This window comes from Paramisgurnus dabryanus, chromosome 6 (genome assembly GCF_030506205.2).
Source record: "Paramisgurnus dabryanus chromosome 6, PD_genome_1.1, whole genome shotgun sequence".
Classification (NCBI taxonomy): Eukaryota; Metazoa; Chordata; class Actinopteri; order Cypriniformes; family Cobitidae; genus Paramisgurnus; species Paramisgurnus dabryanus.
The window spans coordinates 19,157,833-19,182,862 of record NC_133342.1 but is presented as its reverse complement, the minus strand read 5'-3'; the positions used below and the strand labels follow the sequence as shown (position 1 = coordinate 19,182,862).

Sequence of the window (25,030 nt, the reverse complement as noted above, 5' to 3'; positions counted from 1 at the left end):
CAATGGAACGTTCTATTGAGTTTCCTCTCTTGTACTTCTATACTCTTTGTTTATAATGACTGCGTATGGCACATATTAAGTGTATGGCGCCACCACATGGTTAAGACAAAAACAGCAGTTTGCCTACAGTAGATAGAACAACTTATATATTTGACAACAATTTACATTTTTACACACATAAAAAAAACTCAGATTCTAACAAATTAGTAATGTATATTTTATTTTTTATTTTTAAAAGTGTCCAAATTAAGGACGGTTATCAACAAAGGAAATCAAACAACTTGGAGATGTAAATCAAATATGATCGATACTTCTTTTTAAAAAAAAAAAAAACATGGATAACTCTTCATAAACTCCCGTTTTTAAGACCTTTCTATTATTTAGGAAAATAAAATATTCTCCTTAGTCCATACCAATACCAACATAACTTCATAAAATACATATTTACTGGTCTATGCAAACATAGTAAAGCCAAATGAATACGAATAACTAGTTCTTTTATTGGTAAAATCTAACAGTGTTATCCTCACCACATGTTTGAGGTAATCGACACGTGTAGCAGCTACAGTGTGTTTTAGTAACTCAGATGTCCAGTCCAAATCCAAAGGAATGCAAAAGCGAGGGTTGTTTAGATTAAATAAATCTCAGGTCACTAAATCTATGCTAGCTCTCCCTTTCTTAGCATTTCAATGCTTATTAATGCAGTACAAAAGTAAACATAAAAACCTTAACAGTTTATTATTTCTCCCATTGCAACCCATTAACCCGACTTTGTGTAAAGTGTTTAACTGCCTGAAAACTAGTGCTAACAGTAAACAACTAACAATTGTAACATGTTATTCTTATCAAAGCATCACAATAAATCATCAGAGATTGTCCACCGTGGCTCATTGTCGAGTTTCTCTTTGACGGTTCTTTCATTATTTGTGACTTTGACAGTAATTACATGAAATAAAATTAACAAAAAAGGAAAAAAAATAACACAAATAAATAAAAAATGATTAGTGAAAAATTTTATATATACATTGAAAAACAATGTGACTGTGTAATATGTGGTTAGAAGTACTGCATGTACGTTTTGCATTAGTCTTTACTGCACAATTTCAATACTGAAAGGCTTTTCCAAGTCTGTCCTTCAGAGGATGAGGAACTACTGTGTGGACAAATAAACACACAGCGGACATCAGGTTGAGGAGAAATGCTGTGGAAGAAGGCTTTCTGGTACACGCAAACAAGGGCCGGGGGTCCTGAGTTAGGTCAGTCAGTTAACGTGTTACCTTTGGTGTAACGTATTGATGAGGATGCAGCGACTGGGTTTAACACAGTTGTTTAGTTTCTTAGAGCTTTTAGTAGATGAGTCGCTCTCTCTCTGTGCCAACAAGCCTTTTGTGAGCAGCCATAACTTTTGCTTTATTTGCAGATGGACCTGTGAAAAGACAGCAAGCAGGTTTATTAATAAAAATATATATTTTTAATTTATGGTAATTCAGCCTTTATTATGGGATGGTGGGGCGAGTTTAAATCAAGATCTAACAAAATGTTGCACATGTAAGATTTTTGGTGGGTGAACAATGGTTTTAAAGGGATATATTGGCTAAAAATTATATTAAACTCATGATTTATTCACCCCCAGGCCGTCTGAGATGCACATGTCCATCATTTTTCAGATGAACACATTTTTAGTTTTTTTTTTTTTTTGAAAATATCCAAGATCTTTCAGTCGTTAAAATGTAAAGATATGGGGTCCCTCCTTCAGTCTAAGATGGCGAAATTACTGAAAGCTAGTTATTTTAGTTTCTAAAGTTTTAAATATGCTCATTTTCCAGCTCCCCTAGAGTTAAACATTTGTTTTTACCGTTTTGGAATCCATTCAGCTGATCTCCGGGTCTGGCGCTAGCACTTTTAGCATAGCTTAGCACAATCCATTGAATCTGATTAGACCATTAGCATTGCGGGCAAAAAATAAACAAAGAGTTTCGATATTTTTCCTATTTAAAACTTGACTCTTCTGTATTACATCATGTACTAAGACCGACGTAAAATTAAAAGTTGTGATTTTCTAGGCAGATATGGTTAGGAACTATACTCTCATTCTGACGTAATAACCCAGGACTTTGTTGTAACATGGATGCAGCAGGCATAGTGATATTACGCACTGCCTGAAAATAATCCCCTGCCATTGAAAATTACTAACGGGACTATTTTTGGCTGCTGCGTAATATCATTGTGTCTGCTAATGTGCTAATCAGATTCTATAGATTATGCTAAGATATGCAAAAAGTGCTAGCGCCAGACCCGGATATCAGCTGAATGAATTCCAAAATGGTAAAAATCAATTGTTTAACTCTAGGGGAGCTGAAAAATTAGCATATTTTTACAAGTGGAGTGTCCCTTTAAATATGGATATTTCTAGGACAAAACTGCAAGGATTACCCTCAAAAGGCCTTTGCTTATCCCCCTGGAGCAGTTTGAATTACTTTGTGAAGGATGGATGCACATTTTTTGGACTTGAAGGAGGTGGACCCCATATCTTTACATTTTAACAACTGAAAGATCTTGGACATTTCCTAAAATAACTGAAAATGTGTTTATCTGAAAAATGATGGACATATGCACCTCTGGGAGTGAGTAAATCATGGGTTTAATATAATTCTTGGCCAAACTATTCCTTTAAGAGGCTCTGTGAATATTAGATACTTTTATGTACCTGCGTAACTGAGCAACACAGGTAGGAAGATGAGGCCATGAGTGGCTCCCAGCAGAACTATAGCCAGATACATGCGGAAGTAGAAGACCTGGAAGATCTGGGATTTGGACAGGGCAAGAATCAAGATGCCACCAAATTTCGTGAGAGTGATTCCACTGAACACCTGAGGACAGCGAGAGCAGTATATTTAACACAGGTGAAGACGCAAGTTTCACATTCAAGAATCTGATGTTTGTTCTTTGGACCTTAAATATGAACAGTGACAGTGTCTTATTAGTCATTATGCTGTATATACAACCAGTAATAAACAACCAAAAGGTTTCTGAATACAAAAATGTGACACTGCCCTTAAAAACTAAAGCTAAAGACATATTTTTGTGATTGGCATTTTTCTACATAATATCATTTACATAATGTAAAAACATTTTGTGAAAGTGTAACCTTGATATGATTAATATTGACTGAGTAAGGTCAATCATTATCATTATGAAATCAATCCAATGTTGATGCTTCTATTATCTCAGTTAAAGGCACACAAGGCAAGTCTGAGTATTATTTCTCTACTAGCTCCCCCTAGTGTCTGGGAGTAAATGCGTTCTATATCTAAGACTATACGAGACTGAAGGACACCGGGTCGGATACAGCGAACTTGCAAGTGGGGTATTCTTCCTACAGACGGTAGGGGCGGGCGAGAGAGTCTTCATTCGTCATGTAATGAGTCATTTAACCATATATCGACTTACGAAGATGATTTATTAACATAAAAATGCTGCCTTGTGTCCCTTTAAAGCAACACCAAAGAGTTTTGGCTCTTTGCTCCCCCTACAGGTTAGAAGCGTAATTGTCTATTACCCACTGTCATAAATACTGAGGCATAGCTGGCTCTGATTGGATTGTAGGTCTGCCGTAAAGCAAGTTTTTGTAGTATTCACTCGAACTACAGGACCACTACCCGACGTTTGGAAACTTCTTTAGTGCGGTTTTGGCCGATAGAGGGCTGCAAAGCGAATGTGAAAGTGCTGTTCATCCTGTTTAGAGTGGATGAACGACTGAAACTGTTTTGGAAGCGTTATTTCAAGGTAAAAAAAACTCTTTGGTGTTGCTTTAAAGGGGGCGTAGTATAAAAATCTGACTTTTTAAGTGCTATAATTGGGTCCCCAGTGCTTTTATCAACCTAGAAAATATGAAAAAGAACAACCCAGTAACTTAGTTTTGGGAAACCATTCTCTGCAAACCTATGAAAAATTAGGGCATTGAAATTTGGCTCCCCTTGTGATGTCAGAAGGGGGGACTGCCATTATTCTGCACTATCCACCCACAACCACAAAAATGGCTCACACCTAATAAAGTGTCAATTTTAACATGATATAAAAATGATCTATATAATATTTTAAGCTAGAACTTCACATATGTACTCTGGGGACACCAAAGATTTATTTGACATCTTAAAAATGAATAAATATCACTGCATTATCACATCACTGTAACTAAATTATATATGCTAGCAAACAATGCTAGATATTGTCTCAAAACTTCACATTTCTGCAATTTTTGCAATTTTTTTAATAACCAGCTGGTCTTTATGTTTATTTAGTGAACATATGAAACCGTTTCTCAAGTTAACACCTGACCTTACAGAGTAACCACAGGCGTAGTGTTTATCCCACAAGTGTGTTTTTTGTCATATAAAAGTCCAACAAACTACTTTTAATGAAAAATTAGTGTCATCTTAGAAAATAAGTGAAATGTAATATTTTGTTACCAAATGCAAATATATTAATTCTTGGGGTCAACATTAATTGGAATAAAACATGCATGATGAAGAGTTAAGCCACACCTCCTAATCTGGAAGATTTTACTTTTCTTAATACTGCTGTGAATAAGTGAGAGTTTAAAGAATGTAGTGTGTTGGTGAAAAGGGGTTGTGAAGGAAACATCACTCACAGAGCTGCCCATATGTGCCAGCGCTTCCTCTGCCCGCTCCACCCTCGAGCTCTTGGTGCTGACTGAGAAAGCTCTCACAATGTGACTGCAGAACTCCACCGATATACCACAGCTCTGCAAAACACAAAACAATGTCTCACTCAACCCTGGTTCTCCAATTTTACTCATAGTTTTTATACTGATGCCAAAGATTTCTAAAAATAATAAAAAAATGTATTGTTTCTCCTCGGTTGCTAGGATGCTCTGGATATCAATAGGCTTTTAGTCACATCACAACCATGAATCATGCCAAACAAAAATCTGTGTAGTGTACAAATAAGTAAGTTTTTGGTCTGATACTGTTAAATTCGAACAAATATATGAATAGCATTACACTAGCAGACAAAGCTAACACACACAAAATAAAGGGCACTACAGCAGTAAACAATTCCAGGAAAAGCCATTTCAATTGTTCATGAACTCACCATTACAAGGTTGACTAATGACACGGCATTAAGGCTGATATTCCACAGCCACATTACTCCAAACATGTTGATCAGGATCATGGCGATGGTGAAGGACACCAGTCCGGCAGACCAAAAGTCAAAACCCAAAAGCACGGTAGACACCACAAAAATGGCTGCCAGTGACACACCAAGGTTAAAAGCAGTGTCTTTGATGATTGTGAGGTATTGTTCGTAAAAGACGTAGAAAACACTGTACAAGGGAAAACATAATAAATTATCTTAAACTTGAAAAATATAGTACATGTATTATTTATAAAAACAATAATTTATACTATACTATGCTATACACTATACTAGACTATGCTAAGCTATACACCTAACAATATTATATGCTACCCTATGCTATACTCCATCACTATATTATATATACACATTATTTATACATAATACAATACATAGAATATACTATATAGTATATAGACACACACATTTAAATTTCCCATTAAAGCCTTCCTGTTACTTTGATCTATAAAATCTCATCCTAGTCCTTCACTGTGGAATATAAGGACTGATTGAACTTACAATTTTGTAAACAACTCGGCACGGTTATTTGTTTTTTCTTATTTGCACTGAGAGCACTTTATGCTCGTGATACATTTGCAAAATATTTTCTACTATTTATGGAAGCGGGTAAGCAATGAGGATGTTTGCTTTGTTGAACTTTGCATATGATTTCAACAATCAAAACATATGTTGTGTCAAAACACTAAAAGCCCAATTCTCAGAACACATCGAGCTCAGTCAAGTAAAGAGCAGAGAGCACATATGAGCACAGAGCTTTACTTAAATTTGTGTAACAATGAAAAATGCAATACAGGATTTATTTTATTATTAAGTGTTTACCTGTAGGGGAAGACGCGGTAACTCTTGTCCTGTGGTCCAATTGCCTGAGTGATGTTGTCGGTAATCTCTCGTGCCATTCTCATGGCATCAATATAGTCAGTCGACGTTTTAAGGATGGTGTGATAGGTCATGAAATAGGTTGCGCCAACATCTGTATTATTGTCTTTTAGATCAACAGCAGTGCCGTACGCAGCATGACCACTGCATAAAAACAAATACAAACATAATTAGGTCTTTTCATAAATAATACTGATTATTTCTCAGCTATGGCTTGTATATATAGTTTTTTTTTCAATGAGTAAAAAAAAAATTCACAGAATGCAAAACAGGTCTGCACATCCAAAACACACAGATTTGAGTTTAGGTGCTGGGCAACAAATAATACCCCCCCCCCCCCCCGCCAAAAAGCCTGCACACTTATTAAAATGTTCCAAATATAATTTAATATTACAATTTTTTTTCATCAGGCACGATTAAATTATATTTGTATCATTTTAATAAGTGTGCGGGTTTTGTCAAAAAAATAAATAAATAATTAAACTCACCCTTTTCCACACTTAATGTTTGGGTTGTCTATGATAAACATGGGGAGAAACTGCATGAATTCAGTACCATTAGGCCTCTGCTTCCCGCTGGGGGTCATAGGCCTGCAGTGAATACAGGTCGTATTCACCACTAATGGAGATGAGAAAAATTATAATCACTTAAAAACAGCCATAATAAGATGAAGAACCATTAGGTACAAAAAGTTTTGAATATGATGAGCGGACTTTGCCCTGCACCACCCTGAGTTCCAAGAACAGTGTAAGCTGTACTGATCATGTCAAAACTCCACACGTAACAAGATTTGCTCTGCATAAAGGTCCTGCAGTGGCCCTGCAGAGCGGTGCAGGTCAGGGTCTGTTGATCTGCTGGCTAATGGTTTACCTGAAGCATTGCAGAAAGCTCCAGTAGAGTTATAATATCTGCAGCAGGAGGACTGCGGCTTCACCCAGTCGAAATAATCATCCAACCAAGACGATGGAACGTTACTGATCTTGGTGCTAAGATAACACAAAACAGTCACTAAATTGAGCTTAAAGACGTTACTGGAAAAATGTGATAGCCTTTACTAATATATCACTCATGAGTCGAGTAATCTCATTTTTATTATTAATTATTTATTAAAGTGATAGTTCACCCAAAAATAAAAATTGTGTCGTCATTTACTCACTCTCATGTTACAAACCGTTCATGAGCCCCATTCACTTTCATAGTAGGATTAAAGAGTACTATGCAAGTGAGTGGAGTGGGGCTCATGAACGATTTGGTTACAAACATTCTTCAAAATATCTTCCTTTGTATTCATCAGAACAAAGAAATGTATACAGTTTTGTAACAACATAAGAGTGAAAAAATAATAACGACACGATATTCATTTTTGGGTGAACTATCCCTTTAACACATGACATTTGCATTGCTAGCAGAATGCTCTACCGCTTGACCTACAGTAGCAGTAAAGTGCAGTACAATAAACAATACAAGTGGACTCACTAGTTTTTCATGAGAGATGCGGTGTATATTTGCTGGACTAAAGAGTCGTTATTGCAGCCCACTCCACCACACACTTTGTTCTGGCCTTCAGATGTTTTGTAGTCGTGTCCTTCCTCTACCACAAAGTAGACCGGCGCTCCCGTGTGCAGGTACTCAGTGAGATTCCCAAAGTAATTTAGCACGTATGAGTCCTATGAGGAAAATGAGCAGAAACATGCTTTAACAATATTTATAATGTTACAGTAAGTAAGAAATAATTAATTTATTCAAAAATAATGAACACCCTAGTGGTAATGTGAGTTATTATTTTCAAATAGTCAATTATTTCGCTTTTACAACAGTCATCACAGACATTGCTCTGGTGGTATTTTAACACATTTGACCGGTAAGGTGTGCATTTATCGAAAAAATTATGCATAACCATGGATTTCTCAACCTATCAGAATAAAGCAATCAACAGCTCCGTTGCATAACATAATAACAATAATATTTTTTATGCAACAAGATGCAATGTTCCTTGTGAACTGTAAACAACCTATACTAAAAGCATGTAGCATGAAAAAATATTTACATTTATCCGTCGGCAGATGCTTTAAATCCAAAGCTACTTACAGTGCATTCCAGTTATACACTTTTCATTAGTATGTGCATCAAACCCAAAACCATTGTTAATTTTATGCTCTACCAACTGTGGGTATAGGAACAGAATACTACATTAAATAGTAGACTATATTTTTAAAAATCTCTATGCTTAATCTGTACAGCAATGTGCAAGTGACATGTATTTCAATTTATTTTAGCAGTGTAAAATACTAAGATGTGACATAGGTGTACACGTACATCAGGCATGGACAGGGTCTGGTCAAGGCCAATTTCCACTTTGTCAATGACGGCTATACTAAAAGAGAGCATTCCGACAAAAACAGCAACCTGCAAAAACAAGAGAAAGGAAATTAAAGTAGATTTTATTAATTTTATTTTAAGTTGAATTTAAAATAGTGTTAACAAACTTGTTTTTAACTTGTCTGAATGATGCTTACCACCAGGGGGCGCACCCAATCCTTCAAGATGAAAGGAGCATATATTTTCTTAAAGAACTGAAACAGACAGCCTTCTGATTTGGCTTGCTGTCTTTCAGGCAACTTTACACAGCACAATATATCCACACGATTTGCCTGGAAGTAAATAAATAAATAAATAAAATGAATTGTTGCTGGTGCTTGTACTGTAAAAAAGGTTAAGAGAACACTTTGAGATTATTTTCAGCTTTTCTAAATGTAGAATTCCTGCTAAATTCCTAATAAAAATGCTTTTATTCGCAGAAAACTGTCTAACAGAAAAATGCAATATTTTATCTCCTAAATACTGTAAAGAAAATAAGTTTATGTTCACTTTTTATGTTACACAAATAATGTTTTATACATTTTATATATTTTTCATTCAAAAATAATTATTTGAATAACCCTGATTTTTACTGATATCTTTCATGCGTCCTATCCTGCTCTCTGTCTTTTACATTGCTTTTGGTGACTTTATGTCCCTCCTGAGGTTTAGATACTAGACTGGAATGGTCACAATGCATGTAGAAATGATGATTCAAGGCAAAACCTGAATGATTTGTCTGTGGCTGTATATGGCAAAGTTGCTTAATAAAACAGGAAACAATTGTTTGAATTCATTAACAGGTGCATTTTTATTAAACAGATGGACAGTTTTTATTAAATGTATTATTAAACAGTTTTTGGATATTACTTTCCTGTTCTTTAAACAACTACTGTTGTGAACTTCGACCTCTCACCTCTTGTCGCTTGATGTCCAGACCCAGCAGAGAGATAAAGCAGCTAATCTGCAGGAGGAAATCAATGAAGACAGCCAGACCGGCAAAGAGAGAGAACGTCCTCACTGCGGGCATGCTGGAGAGAGCACCTGCAGAAACAACATAATAAAATACACGTAAATGAGCATACAATAAACATTGTTGCACACAGTACAACACCGGCCCCTACAAATGAAAAACAGTCTGTGATGACTATGACTCAGACAAAATTCTGGCAAGCAATCACATGACAAAAGAAAAGTACCAGTGAATGTTACAAAGAAAAAAATATCCAACAGAGCAGCTAAGTAAGGGTTTTGTCTTTTAAACAAAGGTTTGGTAGATATACCTAAAAAGAAAGCAACAGTCTCAGAGAATGAAGAGAGGAACATGCTGGGCGCCACTTCCCCGAGGATACGACCGATCTGCTCATGAAGCTGCTCTTCAGGCCTTCGCTCATCTCTCTGCAAGCATAAACAGAAAACATTTGACAATTCAATTAAAACAACATTATCACACAATTAAAGCTTAAAAACTCAAGCAGAAAAAACAAAAAAGAACATGTCTTGATTTGGAGTCTGACATCAAATAATCACAGCATCTCACATTCATCTACAAACAGAATGCGTCTGATTTAGCAGAATTAAGCCAAGTCTACTCTCTGGAAATGTAGGTTTTGTGTAAAAACATCAACACACCTGGTAGGTCTGTACAATGATAAAGATGTTGTCCACTCCGACGGCCAGCACGAGGAAAGGAATGACCTCAATGACAATGAGTGTGAGGGGGATTCCAATATAACTGAATATACCCAGTGAACAGGCCACCGAGCTCAAGACGATGAGGATACCAGCGATACCCAGAGAAATCTTTGAATCCACCTGCAGACAGAAGAAAATATGAGGATGCAAGAGCATTGTTAGAAATATAAAAAAAGCATTACGATGTGCATATACATGGTCTTGTCTAATGCCAAAAGCTAGATATCAGTAAAAGATATTTAGGATGAGATCATAAACAAGCACATTCAAATTTGCAATTTGCAAATAAATAACCATAAAATCTAAGCTTATTGTTTTCAGATCATTTTTATTGCAGTAGTTATGAGGCAATCTAAATTCCTAAGTTTTATCAGCATACTAGGGATGTCACGAGATCTCGTGAGATGGAAATGCAATCTCATGCATTTTATATTATAAGTGCATGCATTATATTTTGTGTTTCACTGCGTGTGCTTTTTTGTTTGGGATTTCAATCATGTTTGTTTGGGAACTCATATAAAGTCTGAGACACGTTGTGTTTGTCAGTTGATCAATCACATGTGAAGCGTCCAGATTAAACCCTCCCTCTGAGTTCACATGATTCGATGTCTGCATGCTCTTGCTCAAGAATTACAGTGCTGCATCATTTCTATTGGACAAACGTTAAAGAATTAAACAGATGTAAATGTTGTTTGGCCAAAAGTAAACGTTTTCTCAATGTAAACTGAAAGTAAAAACAACAATCGTGAGTCCGACACCCTCTGCAGGCATTTGTTAAAAATCTACATAATGCTGGTTTTATAACATATATTCTGTTTTTGTTTAATAAAACCATGCCTTTTTATTTTGATACTTTATTCAAACGAATTCTTATTGCATCATCATTATTATATGCAATTTTCAAGGTTATTGGTCTATTTTTATTACCAAAAAAATATCAAAATTACTTCATTATTAATTATTCTTAGGGACAGTCCTAGATTAGTTATTATAAATGATGTAATTTCAGTTTCCCATCAAATATTTTATTATTGAGGATTACTAAAGTGTAAAAATCTCATCTCGTTCTTGTGAACCCAATCTCATGTCTCATCTCGTGGATTATGTGTCTCGTCACACCCCTACAGCATAACTCTAAATTTAAAAAAAGCCTCTTGCTATTTTATAATTCACAGACATGCTCTCATTTGTGAGAACGTATCCAAATTGTATTGTTTGTTTTAGGGTCTCACCAGCAGCGTCCAAAAGCTGTTAATGTGGCCCAGAGCCAGTGAGATGTAGACAAACATGATGATGTAGCTGACAACAATAGTGGTGACATCACTGTTGCTCTCCCGGTCGATCTCATCCTCGATGCTGCGCTCAGCGCTGAACGAGATGGTCAGGTTTGGGTTTTCGTAGTTCTTCATAAACTTGATAAATCTGTGGAGTTAATATAACAATTGGATGATTTCGTTGTTGTTGCAATTCAGTTTATTTAAAGCTAGAGTATTTGCATCTTTTTGTTTGTTTTATTTAGCAGTCATTCACCCAAAACTACTTACTCTTTCTCCCATGCCAGCGCTTTGCCTAATTTTTCCGTGTCATTCAAGTAGTTGGTCACAGGAAAGGTGATCACCAGAGCGGAGGCATTGTTGTACTCTGTGCCTGTATTCGATAGAATTCATTTAGCCATATAAATGAAACCTTCCAGCAAAAACTGACAAATGCTAATTTAAAGTCTACGGTTTTATGGTTCTGGGTTTTTAAAATGACTCATTCTTTAGCAAGTTCAATTTTTGCAACAACTAAATCCCATACAAAACAAAAATCACATCCCAGTGTTATCTTTGTTCTTATATTTTATCATTTGATTCTCTTGGACTCACCTTCATATCCCCCAAGAGCTAGCCAGGGAAAAACTGGGCCTCCAAAGGTCCCCATGCAGGGGTCATGAAAAAAGCGGTCCATGTCATCAAGTGCCGTGGGAGAACTGTGTTGAAGAGGAAAAAAAGTAAGTTTGTAAAATCATGAAAAACGCATTCATAAATATTAATTAAAGTAATTAAAATAATTAAATTAATCATCATAAAAATCTACAATTTTCCATGTTTAAGTGCTATAATTGGGTCCCCAGTGCTTCTATCAACCTAGAAAATGTGAGAAAGAACAACCCACAAATTTAGTTTTGCAAGCATGTGGAAAAAATAGGTCATTGAATTTTGGCTCCCATTGTGATGTCAGAAAGGAGATAATATCGCCCCTTAATCTGCACAATCCAACCACGCAGGGGCTTGCTAGACATAAAGCTCTACTGGGGCACAGGCCCCCCAATTTTTTTTTATTACTTTTTCTTGAAAGCCTGCAGTGTGCACAATTTTCTTTGCTTAACCCACTGCAACAAGTACTGGGAAAGATAAACATGTATTTAAAAAATATTTAAGAATCATCTTAATATACTTGACATTATTAACATGTTTGGAGGCATAAAATGTTTGAAAATAATGACAGCAGAGAAAATACTTTGATGCACATTTGACTTTTACATAACAATGATTAATAACTTTTTTTACAAGAATATTTTTCATTTTATGAGTGCTACTAAAATAATCTATCTTAGTTAATAGTAACTGTAGTAACTTAGTAACTGTTTATGTAGTGTTCCAGAGCTAGTAAACTATATATTAATTGCATATCTGAAAATACATATGTTGACTGTCTCAGCAACAATGCAATTAGACTATTGACAGAGGTTTTCCTTTTCTGCTTCCCCTGGTCAAAATAAGATTATAATTATTATTTAAAAACTTAGTCTCGTCATGTTTTCAAAAGCCAACTCAATAGACATAAAAAAATATGGACGTAGTGTCCGTGACGTCACCCATTGGTTTGTGAAGATTGTTTTTGAAACTTAAAGTAGACGTTGCCTGCCGTCGCCATCTTGGTCACGCGTCACCATGAATTAGTCGCGGAAAAGCAAAAATGGGTAAAGAAGCGGGACATGGGCTGAGATGGCTGGTTGCTGAAACCACGCCCGCCTAGCTCGATTCTAGTGACAGCAGTGGCTATTCACCTGTCACTCAGGTGGCCACGCCCTTAATTATGCAGAAGTTTAAGGCTTAATATAATTTAAACGGATAAGTTAAAAAAAATTCACCCCCCCACAGATGTCATGAAGGGCAAAATTAGCTATATAGACCAAAAACACTTTTTGTACCAGGCTGTAAACATATTTTCTACTGTAAAGTTGGGGATTTTTAACATGGGAGTCTATGGGAATTGACTTCCTTTTGGAGCCAGCCTCAAGCGGCCAGTCAATGAATTGCAGTTTAAGTCACTTCCGTATTGGCTTCATCAGAAAGATCGAAAGGTTGCCCCTCGGTGGCGTCACCTGCCACACTTTTGTATGCGGCTATGCGCAGCTGAATAGACGCACGCAGACACATGAATGGTATGCGCACACGTCTGAAACGCGAATTGGGTAACTACATTGCATATAAATCCGTTTTCCGGCGATTATCTTTAAAAATTAATACACAGGTTAACTGCTAAAATGTAAACATGAGACGTACAACGGGGCGCAAAAGCTTTACACTGGGGCATGTGCCCCAGTAAAAGGGGTCTAGCGACGCCCTGGCATTTAGTGTAGAGATCAGCTCATTTGCATTTTAAAGGACAAACCCAAAAACGGCACATTTTTGCTCACACCTGCAAAGTGCCAATTTTAACATGCTATAATAAATGATCTATAAGGTATTTTGAGCTAGAACTTCACATATGTACTCTGGGGACACCAAAGATTTATTTGACATCTAAAAAAAGTATTTCCAAGATTTCAATAACTTATTTTATCTACTTGGTTGGGTGGTTAATATCAAATTTTTCCGTGGTGTGACAAACTAAGAACACTCAGACATTTTACACAGGCTAAAATTAAATTAAAGAATGTATAAACAGTGAAGCTCACCTGACACAATATAGAAAATGACTGTGGTAGTCATTTGAGATCCAAAAACCATCATCCATCTCATGATCCAGGACCTCATGGCTGTTCTGGAAGTAGTTTAATACACTCAGGATGGTACAGTTGTCATTATAAGGAGCCAGAGGAGAAACACAGATATCTTTAAAAGTCACGGTTTCTCCTTTATATTCAGCTGTTAGATTTGCTATTTCGTTCTGGAGATCAAGCACCTAGAAACACAGAGAAACAACAGTTTTGAACGGATGCATACTCTGCATGTTTTAAACATACATAGCTTTCATTATAACAGACACTGTATAAATATTAGACACAGCGAGATTAAAGGAATTTTCTTATCATGTTGTCGATCAGCACAGAAAATACATTGTCCCTGATCCCTCGGTTATAAATTCAACTGCATTGCAGGCAAGAGGGTCTAGGCTTGAATTTTTGTTAAAAAATCATTATTTTTGATTTATAGTTGTCTAAATCGTTCTTTTGAAGTGGTAGACTGATTTACTAGTTGACTGATCTGGCTTTTACACACAAGCTCCACCCACAAAAATTGTGAATGGCACCTTTATGAATGGTGACATCATAGTGCTTTCAATTTGACCCATGCTGTATTAAGAAAGGAATTGAAAATACTTGAGTTTCTTTATTCATCTGTACAGCCATTAATACACAGACTACTTCATAACCAAAACAAATGTTATGGGTGATTCTCACGAAATTAGACTTATGAGGTTTTATGGAACATTTTGATAAAAAAAAAGTAAATGCAAAGTAAGATTATCAAAATAAGAAGCATACAGTTACAAACATCTCTTCATGTACTATTTTGCACATGATTTCAAATGAATTCATACAAACCAATTTTGTTATTTTTTCCACATTTAAGGGGAACATTTTCGTTACCGCAACGTGTCCATGACTGGATCTTGGTTCTTTGACATGGAAATAATATATAATTTAAAAATCTAAAAAATAAAAAGCTTCAGTGCATGTTATACTATAAACATTTACAGTAAAGAAACATGTCGTATTTGGTGATCACTGGTAACTGTAAAGACAATAATAAGGAATATAAATGTGTCCAAGACCAATTTTCTCATCCTCCGCAACACTTTTCAATCATTGTTTAAGCCCTCAAGGAACTAACATTTCAAGAAAAAAAATAGTTGGAAGGGACATAATTGACTGTTACACACAAGATGGTAAGCAGTTCTTATTTTTTCTCTCCAGATAAAAGTTGAAATTTTTTGTCATAGTACCTAGACAACTTTTTATTACTAAAACATGAGTTTGTAATGCATATATTTAATGTAATATCATGTTGCGGTAATGCTAATTTTTTATAATGATAATCTAAAAAAATGTAAATAATTATATAGGAAATACGTTTTAAATCCTCCAAAAATAATGTTTATAGTAAGTTCAGAGTTACGTGTGCAAAAAAATTGGCTTCAGGGGCTTTAAAAAAAAAAAAAAATCTGATACTGGACTTTTTAAGTCTGGATTTCATGAGAATCACCCATATTTCACTCATCCTTGACTTCTCTTTTCTTGGCACTTATCAACTCACCTGATGGAGGAGCGATAAGTCCAGGATAGAGGAGAAGTTGATAGGTGGACCAGAGTTGGGTAAAAAGGAACTGGTATTATTCAACGGGGTGGTGATGATGAGCTGCTCTGTACGGAAAAATGGTCCAAAGTGCTGGTCAAAGTAGTCCTTTTCCTGCCTGGCCCTGCTGCTGGGGGACGACCACAGCTCCACAGGACTGGTGGTGATGCGCATGTAGACCAGACCGGCAGAACAGGCCGACACAAACACGATACTGATCAGGATCACTGTTAGAGGATGACGCACACACATCGAGCCCCAGCTGCTGAACAGCATGCGGAGAGCGTTCTCGAAACGCTCACCCAACGTCTCGCAACATGTGGCGTCTTCTAAAAAACAAGGTGACATTCATGGTATTGTTTAATTCAACATTTCTATTAAGCTGGACAGACACAGCGATCACAAAGCCACGGTTTTTATTTTTTGTTGGGAACTAACCTAAAAACAAATTGGTACTTTAAACTGAAGAAATGTAAAAACAAAAAGACATACCTAAAAGCTTTGTGCTATCAGAGTTTAAGGAGTGGGGCTGGTTGCTGTCTAGAATTGGTTCATATTCAGATGTGACCATCCTCTTTCTGTAATGAGAGAAACCACAACAAAAATTAATTTTTACTTAATATGAAGCAGCTTGAATAAAATGATCTGATGAACAAAAGTGACTATCATTATTCAGGCAATATTTTTTTTTTTTAACTAGAACCGATTACTCTAGGTATACAACTACAGTAGATGTTACTCCTCTTGAAATATCACTGATAAACCATCACTAACTAGATCTTACCGGTAACACCATATGCCCAGCAAGGCTCCAAAGAAGATAAGGAGGAAGGCGATATAGCTACACCACATGATAACGGACATGCCGTCTAGCCCAAGAATGGTCCATGGTGGAGGTATAGGAGGTGGCACAGGGGTAGGGCCACAGACTTCACTGCAGTCTTGACATGAACAGGGCCCGGAGTCATCCTCCAAAACCTGTGTGCAATTGAATGTCCTGTTGCTCATGGGAGTCATGCCAGCCACAGGTACATCTGTAAACAAAATATCATCAAATATTCCATCATTGCCAATGGAAAGCCTTGTACACAGCCAAAAATATAAATACTGTATGTCTCATTTATATTTCTACGGAGGGAAATGAATAATAAAACAACTGGTGGCGGTATAAAATCACTATAAAATAAGATTACTTTATTCAGTATTGAGGACTTCATTCATTTTCAAGTGCAAATTTAACTCAACATCTTGCGAATGATCATGCTACTTTTCCAACCGTTACCATCACAGTGTGAGAAAGCATTTAGTAACATTTTTTACCTGAAAAAACAGGGTCAATTCCAAAGGGATCTTGGCCATTTTCGATGTCAAACATGTACTGAATCCATTTGGTTGAATTGCATTTACTGGCATCTGTTCCACACAGCAGACTCAGGGCTTTGACATTAGAGGAAGGAGCCTGAACATCACTGCAAGCGTTATACATTGCTGTAAAGAAAGAGAGCAGAGTTGCTTGTTATACTACCGTTAAAGCAGTGGTGGTTATCTAGTCCAGGTTCTTCTTAAAGGATTAGTCCATTTTCTTAAAAAAAAAACAAGATAATTTACTCACCACCATGTCATCCAAAATGTTGAAGTCTTTCTTTGTTCAGTCAAGTAGATATTATGTTTTTTGAGGAAAACATTCCAGAATTTTTCTCATTTTAATGGACTTTAATGGACCCCAACACTTAACAGTTTTAATGCAGTTTAAAATTGCAGTTTCAAAGGACTCTAATGGCGCTTTCCAATGCATAGTACCCCACAGTTTGGTTTAGTTTGGATCGGGTCAGCTTACTATTGGGACCTTTTCCATTGGGTGCAGTACGTAGTACCCGATACTTTTTTAGTACCACCTCGGTTGGGGTTCCAAGCGATCCGAGCTGATACCAAAAGTGACGCGAAAACACCGTAGGTCACTGATTGGTCTGAGAGAAACGTCACTACCAGCATCATCACTATAATGTAAAGATTAGCTTAACCTTTAGTGCTAGCTGTCTTGAGTAAACATGTTGTCATCTGTGCTCTGCTATAAGCTCCCAAAACATCCACATGTTGAGAACCAGGAACATCATACCAGTTTTTTCCAAACTTGCAGTTTGTAGCGGCATATTCGCAATGCATGTGCGCATTATATGTGTATATTCAACTTAAATGAGGCTCCGCGGAGCTCGTCGAATGACGACGCCACCGGTGTTTGTACAGAAACTGTCATGTGACACAGAGGTAGTGATAAACCTGACATGCAAACATATTTGTGGAGGTTAATTTTGATTTTGTGGCGGACTGAGAAATAAATGAATGTATGGGTATGTTTAGCATTCCAACAACGCTCTCACTTGTATGATACAGCAGCAGGCAGCGCAAATATAATGACACACCTATAATCCCTCCCACCGCAAAGTGTTACTAAACTCGATGGAAAAGCTAACCAAGCCAAACTGAGGTGAGCTGAGCCGACCCAAACTAAACTAAACCCTGGGGTACTATGCAATGGAAAAGCGCCATAAACAATCTGAAACGAGGAATAAGGGTCTTATCTAGTAAAACGATTGTCATTTAAATATGCACTTTTAAACCCCAACTTCTCGTCTTCCTCCGGCTGTGTGACGTGCCAGCGCGACCTCACGTAATTTCGAAATGATGTGGAAAGGTCACGTGTTACTCGCGGACCATTTTAAACAATAAACTGACACAAAGACATTAATTAGTATCATCTGACCAACAACAACATCAGAACGGTCCTCTTTCTCCACACTTGGGCGTAGTTTCGCATACGTCATGTGACCTCTTGATGTGATGACGTATTACATGAGTTCGTGCTGGCGCATCACATGACCAGAGGAAGACGAGAAGTTGTGGTTTAAAAGTGCATATTTTTATTTTTATTGCCAAAAATGACAATCGTTTCGCTAGATAAGACCCTTATGCCTCGTTTGGGATCGTTTAGAGTCTGCAATTTTAAACTGCTTTAAAACTGTTAAGTGTTGGGGTCCATTAAAGTGAGAAAAAAACATAATTTCTTCTCGACTGAACAAAGAAATACATCAACATTTTGGATGACATGATGGTGAGTAAATTATCTGGATTGTTTTACAAGAAAATGGACTAATCCTTTAAATGCTGAATGAACTTTGAGTTTTATTATTATTTTATGCTATGTCTGATAATCAATATGATGGCAGAAATTGTAAATCTATACTTTCTTTGGTAGTTTTTATTGTTAATATATGCAAGTGTGTATGTTTACTATTCCTCACCATTGGCAAATGTCTGACCGATATAGTAGGTCAACTTATTCACATTGGTTGTGTTACGCCCTTGTTCATCTGGTTCTATTTTGAACTCTGTAACATTGAGGAACTGACTCTGTTGAGGACTGCATGTGAGTTCACAGAACAGAGACATGAAGTTGAAGAAACAGGCGGGACACCTGAAACAAGGAAAATCGAAGTGAAAATGATGTCGCTGCTATAAAACACCTCTGCAATCTGTAAAAAAAAACTAGACTTCATTATGCATTCAAGGCACATACAAGTAAATACAAATTTAACCAATGTGCCTCTAGTGATTCGCTGTCCTCTTTGAGCTACAGGAGTGCTGTATGCTGCAACCATACCTTGACAAGTACTGAAGAGGAAGCTGCATATTGTCTTTCAGTGTCTTGAGCTGCTGGGCGTCACAGCAGACCCGGTAATCACCATAGGCATAACTCGGGCACAGATCCTGTACACAACATTATTTGAAATGAATATCAATACAGCAACTTGGAAAAACACTGTTTGGTGCACTTAAAGCCAGTGATTAGTGAAAACGTCAGGGACTGTTTTTGTTGCTTGTGGTTTTTAAAGCCGGCATTGGGTAATTTTTCCTGTGGTGACGTATATCTGAGTGAAACCGGCTTCTGAAATGAAATAAGGCGGTGCTGGATTTAAATTATACAGTGAATTAAACAATGATTTCAAAATTTTAATTAAAAACGTTACTTTTTATGTAATAATGTAGTGCATTGATTCTCAAACTGGGGGCCATGGTCACCTGGGGGGCCCTGGTTTAATAACATTTTATAAAATTAATTTATCATAAATTCTGTGTAATTTAATGTCAGAAAAATAAAGTTATTAACCAACAGCACTACATTGAATAATTTTATGTTTTGTTTAATTTAAATTTTAAGTTTTGGAATGTTTTATGTCATAAATTTTCTTTGGGGGGACTCGAAGTGATGCACTGTATACAAGGGGTTCCGCACGCTGAAAAAGTTTGAGAACCACTGATGTAGTGTATTTTATAAATTACTTATCTTCATTATAAAAAAATAATCTTTAAATCAAAAATGTTAACCTCCTTCCTACCTTGAAACAACCTCTTTTTACTTCCGTTCACAAAAAATGGGGTGAGGGCGGGACTATCGGAGATTTGTTAATATCAAGACGAAATCAAGTCATGCCCTACATTACTTTTTTCTCATTCCAGAAGCTGTTTCACTCAGATATACGTCACAATATGGAAATGGAGACAATCGCTACTTTCATTTCATGGTGACTTTAAAATGTGATCTCTTGATTTAATCTGATTGAATTATTCTAGTGTAAGCCTTGACTATTATTACAAATATACAAAAAAGACACATCATAGATTAATATTGACAAATCAATACAAAAGGTTTGACATTCATTGACAGGCTCAGGAAATCTACTTAGGACAAGAAATTAATATATGGACCTATACATTCATTCTCATCCATTATCAAATAATCATAACAACCTTTTTTAATTTGGGCTTTGCAGGTTATGCAAACTTCCTGTTACATGATACACATCACTGAACCAAATGCATTATACAATCAAATTGTAAACATATGCAAACAAAGATGTAGATTCATGGTGTGTGGTGAGATTCTTTGTTTAGCCAATCAGAAGTTTAGTTTGTGTGCATGCTTGTCTTAAAGGCGTGGGTCTGAAAAAATGGGCGTGGCCAATTTAGGCTTTCTATAGGTTTCTACACTTTCGAGTAAAGAACACATGAGGCGTGACGTTCATACATGGCTAAACAGCTCTATACATACTGTAGTCTTCCAACTATGATTTAGATTAAGGAAGACTTCAGTATGTCTCAAGCACAGTATATCAATATGTGGTTTGACAAAGATGCCAAAAAGACAGTTTGAAGTTAAAACTGGTTCACTAGTGTTAAAAAAAATCTGAGCACTTACAAATGTCCTAAATAACTGATTAACATTTAGGAATGAATACATCCACTTACGTGTAGCAGTTCTTGGCCCTCTTTACTCGGTAAAGGTAAAGGAGGGCCAGTGTAATTGCAGTTAAGCTTCTTTTCAGCAATGTCAGATTTACCACATTCTCCATACCAGATACAGTGTTGGCTATGCACCTGTTTAGACACACAAAAAACTAGTCACAAGTCTAATATTGCTTTCATTTTAGCAATATCACATCCGTGCTGACCTGGACAACTGCATGATATGATTTACATGTGACCACTGATGTATAAAATGTTATATTTAGTTTACATTTTCAGTTCCACAATCAAGTTCCTTAACCTTCTTATGTTTTTATTCTTGGTTACTTTCAAGAAAACAAACACTCAAGAGGTTACAAAAACAACAACAACCATAAAGTCTTTGTGACTTATAAAGAAGACTGTAGCATGCTGTTATCTGGTTGGGGAAAAAACTAAGCAAACAGAAGTATGGATCGACATGCATCGCTTAGTGAAACCAGAGAGGCGTGCATTGCATTCCTCCTCTATTTCGTAATTTTTGCAGTCATGTGACTGGAAACCGCATGCACATGTGTTGAATTTTGGAGAGCCATGACTCCACCCAGGCCTGTGGTGTGAGCTTTCAGGTGATCCAATCAGATTTAACTGTGATGATTTAAGATCAACATATTCAACAGCATTTGGTAACAAGGGTCACAAAGGATAAGGGACTGAAATTTCAATGACTGTCACTCCGTTTTGTCACTTAAACAAAAACAAAAGTGTCTTACTCGACAAAGCTCTGCCTGTCCGTGACAGGGTTGAGCCATTCCTTAAACACAGGAAACTTTGGAACAGTCGAGTCATCATTTTTTTCCCCATTTAGTCTGTTGTGTGGTAAGGTTATGACTTAATCATTGACGTACAAGTTTCTGAAGAGGTTCCGCCAATGAAGTTCAAATTCAGTCCTTCTCATATACAAGAGAAACTCTTTAAATTCTTCAAACAACTGAAACTAAATAAATTTTTGTCTACTAGTAAATTTATCATGCGATCAGGAAAAGAGATAATCATTTTCTAGATGGTAATAAACCAGTTATAAAGAGATATTGGAGAGATTTCCAGGACAGAGTTTATCCTAATCCCAGACTAAAATGCATGTTCGACATGGCTCAATTTAATAACATATTGCACTGACATATCTTAACATACATCAGTGCCATTGTTGTGTCTCATAATGCACATCAATAATGTATTTTTGTAGTAGGGATGTGCATGCATATCATTTTTTTCATTTAGATTAATCCATAGGTCTGAAAAACGAGTACTCGATTAACTGGGGACGGGGCAATCAAAGGGGCGACATGCACGCGTTATGGTGAAATAAAATATTTTTATTGAAAAAAATCAAATAAAACTTCATTTTGAAAAAAACTATGACAGAAAAATGAACACATACTAGATTATTAATGAATTAAATGTTTTTAACAGAAACCTCTAACAGGAATAGCTGCGTGATGAAGTGAAACTAAAGGGTTAATAAACACAAACTGTAGCACTTTTTATATGACACACTATATAATATTAAGCCTTATATACAACATAAATGTATCATACAACGTGCATCTATCTGCACAAAATGCAAGACTTTAAGTTGTGTAGACACAGAAAGTTTAACTCCCACGTTTGAGTACTCGGTCGATTGGTTACTCGTGCCCATCCCTATTTATAAGGTATGTTTGTAAAAACTAAAGGCGGGTGCATGATCTCTGAAAGGCAATGTTGATATTTGAAATCATCTAAACAAACATGCCTGTGATGCATGGGTTGATCCAAAATGAGTTATGAGTCATCCAAAAATATTTTTAATGATATTCGTGTCACGGTTAGTCAGGTCGTTTGAAATAAAGATGGCCAATTAACTATTTTAAAAATTTTACTTTTTAAAAAAATGCGGGCCAGGAAGCGGGTCGGGTACAATATTATTTATTTTGCTTTACGGACAGAGTTGCGGGCAGGTTAGTTGAAAACGTCGGTCGGTTTCAGGTTGTTTTTACATTGACCCGTGCATCACTGGCCCCTACGCCAATAGAATCTGGACCTTCTTTTGATAGACCCGCCCCACACATACACAACCCAAACAACAATATGGGTTAGTAGACATGCCCCCTACTACTGATTGGCTACAAGTGTGTTTTGGTACTCGGCCCGACTCAAAAATCATGCACCCCGCCTTTAAGTGTCCTAAAAATAACTAAAGCCTAGTCCTGGATTAATCTAAACCCTGTCTGGTATATGATATATGTATGGATATATGTACATATGATATTTAGCAGAAAAAACCCAGCTAGAGTAATTTTTTGGTTATTTACTCTTTTCTTCATGAAATCATCCGATATAATAAAGGGGCAGTTTCCCGTACAGGGATTAGCTTAATCCAGGACTAGGCCTTAGTTTAATTAGGAAATATAACTAGTTTTAACAAACATGCCTTACTAAAAACATTACCTGTGTGCATTTTGAGGCAAAACAAAGAGCACTGATGTAATTTAAGATATGTCAGTGCAAGTTGTTTTCAGTTTGGACAGCTCTTAAAAATGTTTTAGTTTAGGACTAGTCTAATCCCTGTCCGGGAAACCGCCCCAAAGAATATTTTGTGAAAATATAACCATGATATCTGTAATATTGACTTAGTAAGGCCATGTCAAAGATTGTAATCAATGACTAATCAATGATTAAATCAAACTCTGTTTCTCCAAATGTCAAAATAGCCTAGACAGACATGGTCACATAACAGCTCACAACAATATGTAAGAATTATTACAAAATTATTAGATTATTAAAAATAGATGAGGACGATATAAAGTGAGAGTCAAGGTCTGTGACCAATATAACATTATAAAGTTCAGCCTTTCAGCTGTCAGTTATATATTTACACACAGGAGGAAATATCAATGTCTCAGTGATACGTTTTCATTGGTATCTCTTGGCTACCAAACAATAGTGATGTTTGTCTCCTTCACATTATTGAACTCATTCTGACTCACTGTCATCAGAATGAGTCAAAAGAGAAGCTGAAACCCCGAAGAAACACCTGAAAGTTGAACAAGGATGTTATATAGTTCAGATCTAATAAAAGATATGCAGAAATGGTCATGCTAGAGACTGTGACCTTTGAAACAACGTGAGTTTGTTTTGGACTGCATCCCATAAGCATCAACAAAAAGACTGGCGAAACAAAACATTCAAGTTTTCATTGACGTCGGAAAAGCTAAACAATATGACTTCAACGGATAATCCCCTATATTTCTAGTTAACACGGAAAGAGTTGCTGCATCACAACATAGTGAACTGTCCAGCTAGACAGTGACTAAATTGAACATTTAGTACGCGTTTTGGATGCTTACAATACCATCTCAGTTAATCAGATTACGAGATAGAGCCTGTGTCGTAAAACAGCGCATTGAAATCAGGTTAAGCAGCCTTTAATAAATCTTCCCATTTCTCACAAACACTGCGTTTTAAATGTGTGAAACGCTGATCTTGCATACTAGAGCATGTGATCCCTTGTAATCCTGCATAGGGTGCCAGAAGATTCACATGATGTAGGCAAATTATGTTTCCTCTGTTTATGAAAAAGCTATGGCTGCACTTCAACCAAGAGGAAAATAAGAGTTTCACTTTATAAAGATCAAACGCTGTTAAGAAAAAATTAAATAAATCTATTGGCTATGCAACTTTTATTTTAAGATGTAACCCAGAAACAATCTGACAACTGATGAGAGGTCTGAGAGAGTTTGTGCTAGGCTACAAGTACGAAACAAGTACCACAGAAACGCATAAATAAAGCAGGGATAGCCACACTTACCCACTGTGACAATAAAATGACGACCCATAAAACATAGAAAATGTGCTTTCCCCCTGGTAGAAGCATCGCTGCACTGACTCCAGAGCACTTCTCCAGAGTAACTCTGATCTGTAAGGTGAAGCTTTCTTATTTCCTGTTTTCATGCGTGGTGTCCCGACTGTTCTCTAACTGAGTGTGCTGACACCTGTCGGTCTAGAGTGTGTACTACGTCAGCAGCATATAT

At 36.5% G+C, this 25,030-nt stretch overlaps 1 protein-coding gene across 1 annotated transcript; it reads right to left on the bottom strand.

Annotated features, from left to right (window-relative positions):
• Positions 1-201: 201 nt before the first annotated feature.
• On the bottom strand, positions 202-24,965 carry npc1 (Niemann-Pick disease, type C1). Its single transcript, XM_065269951.1, has 25 exons — positions 24,808-24,965; positions 20,982-21,110; positions 19,336-19,442; positions 18,977-19,149; positions 16,998-17,165; positions 16,462-16,711; positions 16,170-16,255; positions 15,639-16,006; positions 14,057-14,283; positions 11,979-12,082; positions 11,655-11,757; positions 11,343-11,532; positions 10,048-10,230; positions 9,699-9,813; positions 9,332-9,459; positions 8,574-8,708; positions 8,374-8,463; positions 7,534-7,724; positions 6,928-7,043; positions 6,546-6,675; positions 6,001-6,201; positions 5,116-5,347; positions 4,652-4,765; positions 2,708-2,870; positions 202-1,426 (listed from the first exon to the last, which is right to left on the bottom strand). Exons 1-25 carry the CDS (start codon positions 24,871-24,873, stop codon positions 1,347-1,349), a joined length of 3,849 nt encoding a protein of 1,282 aa, XP_065126023.1. The 5' UTR covers positions 24,874-24,965; the 3' UTR covers positions 202-1,346.
• Positions 24,966-25,030: the final 65 nt, after the last annotated feature.

Excerpts from the sequence above, each read along its gene's own strand:
- npc1 (XM_065269951.1), bottom strand. The coding sequence starts at position 24,873 with ATGCTTCTACCAGGGGGAAAGCACATTTTCTATGTTTTATGGGTCGTC. Across the intron at positions 19,150-19,335 it reads CCTCTTCAGTACTTGTCAAG|GTGTCCCGCCTGTTTCTTCA; the intron begins GTATGGTTGCAG and ends TCCTTGTTTCAG. Across the intron at positions 16,007-16,169 it reads TGATAGCACAAAGCTTTTAG|AAGACGCCACATGTTGCGAG; the intron begins GTATGTCTTTTT and ends CTTGTTTTTTAG.